Genomic DNA, 7,064 nt, shown 5'->3' on the forward strand with positions numbered 1-7,064 from the left:
AATAGGTACTGCTCCGGTGGGAAGGTAACGCCGCTCCATGCAGTCATCCCACATGACCTTGGAGGAGTCTACGGACAACGCCGGCTCTTCGGCTTAGAAATGGAGATGAGCCCCAACCCCCAGAGTCAGACATGACTGGACTTAATGTCAGGGGAAAACCTTTACCCTTTACCTTAACTACCACCAATTCCTCAATACTTTATTTCCCATACCACCATATTTCGCCACAGCAACGCGTGGCTGGGCATAGCTAGTTGCTCATAATGTTGTTGGGTGAACCCGTCCTGTCTTGGGCCAAGCAATTTCAGTGTAGCAGATACACACGCAAGTCTTGGCTGAAATGCTGTGAAAACAGACAACCTGGCTACAGGCAGGGTGGTTCTCCTATGTTTTACCAACCAGTGATCTCAAAACAGCAGGCAGTAGATCTCTGTGGATAGAGAGAAATGTTTCAAAATTCCTTATCTTTTCTTGCTGAGATGTGGGTGTAAGTGGTCAAATGGTGTAAGTGCAAGTGTGTGCAAATGCAGTCTTCCTTGCCCTCTACCCAGCCAAAACCTGATGGAACCCAGTTGGGGAAAAATGTTGCCAGTGTGGTGTAATGGTTTGCGCATTGCACTATAGCTCTGGAGACCAGGGTTCAATTCACCACACAGCCATGGAAACCCACTGGGTGACCGTGGACAAGTCACACACGCTCAGTCCCAGAAACCCCCATGATAGGCTTTAAGGCCACTATAATGGCCTTAAAGCAGACGTGGGCAAACTTTGGCCCTCCAGGTGTTTTGGACTTAAACACCCACAATTCCTACCAGCCTAGAAGCTATTAGGAATTGTGGGAGTTGGAGTCCGGAAGGCCCATGCCTGCCTTAAAGCCTAGTTAATGTTGCAGGCTAATTTTACAAGGCATGGACTTTATTCTTCTTTTTTTTCTTCAGTTTTTGTCTCACTTGATGGCAGGATCCACTTTACTGGTTTGCTGGCGCCATTTCACCCAGTCGTGAGCCTGGTCAGGGTGTATGCCATCAGTCTTCAGATTGTTTTGCAACATGACCAGCCAGTGTTGCCTTGATCATCCTTTGGTCTCTTTCCAGACACTTCTAAATCAAGAGTAATCATGTGGATGGGCTCATCTTTACTTCATGGGGGACTTTGCAGAGGCCTTACTGGAATCAAGATATGTTTGTTTGTATCCTGGTACTGATATGAAATACCATTTACTCTTCTCAGTTTGAATTTGTTTTATCTTGATCTGGTAGCTTTACAACTAGCTTCAGAGGGAGTTCACAATCGCCAAAAGCTGCAAGGTCCTTCTTACGAAAGACTTGGTAAAGGAGAGAAAAAAATGTGCTTTGGTAAAAAGCAAATCAGGAGATACCCCACATAAGAGGGACTGGTTTTACTTATTAACAAATGGGATGAAAGCCCATTAAATAATTGAATTGGTTTACTTATACGTGCATTGTGTGGTTATTCGCCCTCAGATTAACAACCTACGTTGTACTTTGATAAACTCTTTTTCATTAAATAAAGCCTCTCGGCTTTCCAAACTGGAATTTGCCTATACGTGAACGTGTGAGGCTGAAATTGCATCTGGGGCAGATGAGTATCTCGGTAAATGGGCAGTATGGAGCAGCTAGTCCTTATGAAAGGCTTGCACAGTGAAAGAATGTATGGCAATTTCTGCGTAAACTAATATTTGGGTTATTTTGGGAGTGGGAGTTACAAATGGGTTTAAGATATTCATATTCTTAGAAAACTTATTTTAGAACACAGTGCTCAGAATCTGTTCATCTAACATACTCAATGGCCATGTTGAAGGGGGGATTTGGGGATTTTCAGTAACAAAAGTCCCAGGACATAGCAATTTTGTCAATGTGCTATCTCTCCTCAAAAAGCTCTTGCTCAGAGGAGGAGCAATTGAGGCTTAACCCTAGGGTCCTATGGTTTTCTTCAAATGATTCCCTGAAGAAAACATTTTTTAAAATTGTCCCTGATGTCACAGCGGGTTAAATTGTTTAGCTGCCAAACTTGCTGACCAAATGTTGGCCAGTTCGAATCTGGGGAGCGGGGTGAGCTCCTGCTATTAGCCCCAGCTTCTGTCAACCTAGCAGTTTGAAAAATTGCAAATGTGAGTAGATCAATAGGTACCGCTCCGATGGGAAGGTAACAGCGCTCCATGCAGTCATGCTGGCCACATGACATTGGAGGCATCTAAGGACAATGCCGGCTCTTTGGCTTAGAAATAGAGATGAGCACCAACCCCCAGAGTCGGACTTGACTAGACTTAATGTCAGGGGAAAACCTTTACCTACCTCTGTTTCAAACCCAGTTTTACCCAACACACTTGCAAAATGTACTCACTTTTAAAAGAGTCTTGAGTTCTCATCCCAACCTCTTTACCAACACAAGAAACAAACATTGCCTTCTCCTGCTTGTCTTTTAATTAGATCTTGTAATTAGATAATATTCTTTTGAAGATAATTCAGAAGCTTCAGTTGGTCTAGAGATCGGCAGCCAGGTTACCAACTGGTGCCTTGTACAGGGAACAGATAACTCCCATGTAACGGCAGCTCCATCGACTGCTGTTCTGGTTCTGGGCTAAATACACACTGCTGGTCATTACCTTTAAAGCCCTAAACGGCTCGAATCCAGGCTATTTGATTAATTGCATCTCCCTTTATAGACCAACTCAGACACTGTGGTCATCAGAGGAGGCCCTGCTCTCGGTCCACCCTTGTCTCAAGCACGGCTGGTTGGAACGAGAGAAAGGGCCTTCTCCATGATCACCCCTCACCTAAGGAAATAAAGATGGCCCCCTCCCTCCTCACTTTCAAAAACAACTGAAAACATACTTGCTCATTGGCTTATGAAGATGAAGAGGATTTGGTAACAATACTGCTGCTATACCTCTAATTATCAAAGACTCAGATAATCCTAGAGTTGGAAGAGTCCTCTTGGGCCATCCAGTCCAACCCCATTCTGCCAAGAAGCAAGAAAATCTCATTCAAAGCACCCCCGACAGATGGCCATCCAGCCTCCCCTCAAAAGCCTCCAAAGAAGGAGCCTCCACCATATTACAGTACAGAGAGTTCCATTGCTAAATAGCTCTCACAGTGAGGAAGTTCTTCCTCATGTTCAGGTGGAATCTCCTTTTCTGTAGTTTGAAGCCATTGTTCTGCATCCTAGTCTCCTGGGTGGCAGAAAACTCCTGCTCCTTCCTCCCTATGACTTCTTATGGCCGTCATCATGTCTCCTCTCAGCCTTCTCTTCTGCAGGCTAATCATGCCCAGCTATTTAAGCCTTTCCTCATAAGGCTTGTTCTCCAGAACCTTGATCATTTTAGTCACCCTCCTCTGGACACATTCCAGCTTGTCATCATCTCCCTTAAGTTGGACACAGTGTGATTCCAGGTGTCGTCTGACCAAGGCAGAAGAGAGGGGTCGCATGACTTCCTGGATCTAGACACTAGATTCCTATTGATGCATGCCAAAATCCCATTGGCGTTTTTAGCTTCCTCATGACATTGTTGTCTCATGTTTAACTTGTTGTACACGAGGACTCCAAATCTTTTTCACACAAACTGCTATCGATTAAAATCTGTTACCTGTATCCGAGCTCTGTTTACCATGCTAGCCCAGTTATTTGATAGGTTATGTCTTATTTTAATTTTAGTTGTTAATTAAGTTATAATCTGGAGCCTCCGGTGGTGCAGTGTGTTAAAGCATGGAGCTGCTGAACTTACAGACTGAAAGGTCGCAGGTTCAAAGCTGGGGAGCGGAGTGAGCGCCTACTGTTAGCTCCAGCTTCTGCCAACCTAGCAGTTCGAAAACGTGCAAATGTGAGTAGATCAATAGGTACTCCTCTGGCGGGAAGGTAACAGTACTCCATGCAATCATGCCAGCCACATGATCTTGGAGGTGTCTTCGGACACACTGGCTCTTCGGCTTAGAAATGGAAATGAGCTCCAACCCCCAGAGTTGGACACAACTGGACTTAACGTCAGGGGAAACCTTTACCTTTTACTAAGTTATAATCTGTTTTTATACGTTGGGTTATTAGCTTTTACTATTATGTGTGTATTGGTTGTCTTATTCAGGCATTTAATATTTGCCTTTTTGTGATTGGAATCTACCCTGAGTTCCTTCGGGGAGATAGGGCGGAATACAAATAAAGTATTATTATTATTATTATTATTATTATTATTATTATTATTATTATTAGTAGTAGTAGTAGTAGTAGTAGTACAATTGTAGAAACCTGATTTGTATTACCTTTCTTGGGATTTTTACAAGAGTGTATATGCATATATATTGTTCTGTATTATTATAGGTATTTGTGCATTATCCAACGACTGGACTTAACGTCAGGGAAAACCTTTACCTTTTACTAAGTTATAATCTGTTTTTATACGTTGGGTTATTACTTTTTACTGTTATGTGTGTATTGGTTGTCTTATTCAGGCATTTAATGTTTGCCTTTTTGTGATTGGAATCTGCCCTGAGTCCCTTCGGGAAGATTTGGCGGAATACAAATAAAGTATTATTATTATTATTATTATTATTATTAGTAGTAGTAGTAGTAGTAGTAATCGTTGTCGTCGTCGTCTCATCATCATCATCATCATCATCATCATCATCATCATCATCATCATTATGCTGCATATGAAGGACGGATGTCTTGTTTCAAGCTGTATTCCTCAACAATTACATACCATACTGAGATGCAGAATTAAGAAAGAGCACATATTTTCATCCCTGTTAAGGATTCCTCATTGCTTCCTGGAGATGTTCTCTATAGCATGCAGGAAGTACTGGAAGACATGCAGCTCAAGGTGCTTTATTGGATACAAATATGCATAGCAAGGGTTAAGCGCAGCTTGCTGTGTGTCCAAACTTCTCTGACTCCACCCTCAGTCCCAAAATATAAACCTTCTAACCTGACATGTTTTGCCACATAACTCCTAGAAAAAGAGATGGATTTCTGTCTGACGGTCCTATCTGCCCTCCTGGCAGCCGTCCTAGGGGGCCTCTATCTGGTGGGAGCATTCCGCAAGCGGAGAGCCAACGAGCCCCCCGTGGATAAAGGCCTCATTCCCTGGCTAGGGCATGGCTTGAACTTCAAGAACGACACTCTTAGTTTACTGCAGCAGATGCACAAGAAACATGGCGACATTTTCACTGTATTGATCGCCGGACACTTCTATACCTTTCTGATAGACCCGCTGTCATTTGGAGCCGTGGTGAAAGAAGGAAGAGCCAAGCTGGATTTTTACCCCATTGGCTATGAACTTGTCAGTAATGTGTTTGCCTTCCGGCCTTCTCAAAATATGCGTAAGATAATAGAGACATCTAGTGTCAAGCACCTTTCAGGAGACGGGTTGGAGGTGATGACGCAAGCCATGATGGACAGCTTGCAGAAGGTGATGCTTCACGACCTGGGCTCTGGAGAAAGCCCAAAGCCCTGGAATCAAGATGGGTTGTTCCACTTCTGCTATAATATGGTCTTCAGGGCTGGATATTTTGCTTTGTATGGAAACAAGCCCGGTAAAGGCAAGAAGGAGAAAGAAAGTGCCTTGAAGCAGGACCTCAAGGAATCTGAAGAAATCTTTAAAGAATTCCTCAAGTATGATCAGCTTGTCCCCCGCTTATCCTATTCAATGTTGTCTTTTGGAGAAAAGAAAGAAGTTGAAAGTCTCTGGAGCTACTTCTGGAACATCCTCTCGGTGAAGAATGTCTTCCAGAAAGACAACATCAGTGGCTGGATCATTGAACAGCAGCAGCAGCTTGCTGAGACTGGCATGCCCGAGCACATGCGGGATCGGTTTATGTTTTGCCTCCTCTGGGCTGCTCAAAGCAACACGGGTCCGGCTTCCTTCTGGCTCCTTGCACACCTTCTAAAGAATCCCCAGGCCATGGAGGAGGTGAGGAAAGAAGTGACTGCAGTGGTGAGAGATTCTGGCCAGGAGCTGAAGCCAGGCAACGCAGTGCTGAATGTGACCCGGGAGATGTTAAGCCAAACCCCAGTCTTGGACAGTGCCGTGAAAGAGACATTAAGGATGGCAGTAGCTCCGATGGTGACTCGGGCTGTGCTGGAAGACATGCAGCTCAAGATGAATGATGGGAGGGTGTATGCTTTGCGCAAAGGGGACAGGGTCGCCATTTTCCCCTATTTGACCCACATGGACCCAGAAATCCACCCTGAGCCCCTTGTTTTCAAGCATGACCGCTTCCTCACCACGGATGGCAACAAAAAGGAATTCTATAAGAATGGGGAAAAGGTGAAATATGCCACCATGCCATGGGGGGCAGGGATCTCCGTATGCCGGGGGCGTTTCTTGGCAGTCAATGAGATCAAGCTTTTTGCCTTCTTCGTGGTTACTTGCTTTGAGATGGAGCTGATGAACCCAGAAGACAGAATTCCTCCAACAGACAATAGGCGTTACGGGTTTGGTGTCATGCATCCCACACATGATATCCAGTTCAGGTATCGGTTGCACTACTGAGAACACGAGCCAGGAGTCAGAGACCTGTCTGGTTTTAGAACCAAATATCTTTGTAGGGACCTAACATTTAAACATCAATTGTGTGTTTTTGTAGGCAGAATAAAGCATTTGTTTAGGCATAAGAAAGTAATGTTTCCTAGTACTGTAAGATTGCAAAGGGATCTTGTAGCATTTTAGAGACTCACTGAGAAAACAATATTGGTAACATAAGCTAGAAGGCTAAGAAACCATCTATGCTGTAGAAATATAGCACATTAACTGCAGGTATGTCAATGTTGTGGCAGTTATAGTTTTTGAGTTATTTACCTTTTTCTATCAAAACGGTGTGGTGCCACAACAAACTACGCATCCCTAGAGTCCCTAGGATGGAGTTTTGTTAGTGTCAAACTACATTAATTCGACATTGTAAATCCACCACTCGTTTCATATATTCTCCTTGGTTTCTTTCTTTCTTTCTTTCTTTCTTTCTTTCTTTCTTTCTTTCTTTCTTTCTTTTCTTTTCTTTTCTTTTCTTTTCTTTTTTTTTTTTGACAATTTTTCTGCTTATTGCATAAGGCAA

The 7,064-nt window shown here is 43.7% G+C and overlaps 1 protein-coding gene across 1 annotated transcript; it reads left to right on the forward strand.

The window, feature by feature from the left end:
- The first annotated feature begins 4,975 nt into the window (after positions 1–4,975).
- LOC100566106 (5-beta-cholestane-3-alpha,7-alpha-diol 12-alpha-hydroxylase-like) lies at positions 4,976–6,505 on the forward strand. The gene has a single exon (XM_003221889.3). It carries the CDS (start codon positions 4,976–4,978, stop codon positions 6,503–6,505), a length of 1,530 nt encoding a protein of 509 aa, XP_003221937.1.
- Positions 6,506–7,064: the final 559 nt, after the last annotated feature.

The sequence above is a fragment of the Anolis carolinensis genome, chromosome 6 (assembly GCF_035594765.1).
Source record: "Anolis carolinensis isolate JA03-04 chromosome 6, rAnoCar3.1.pri, whole genome shotgun sequence".
NCBI lineage: Eukaryota > Metazoa > Chordata > Lepidosauria > Squamata > Dactyloidae > Anolis > Anolis carolinensis.

Coding starts and splice junctions, on each gene's coding strand:
- LOC100566106 (XM_003221889.3), top strand. CDS start 4,976: ATGGATTTCTGTCTGACGGTCCTATCTGCCCTCCTGGCAGCCGTCCTA.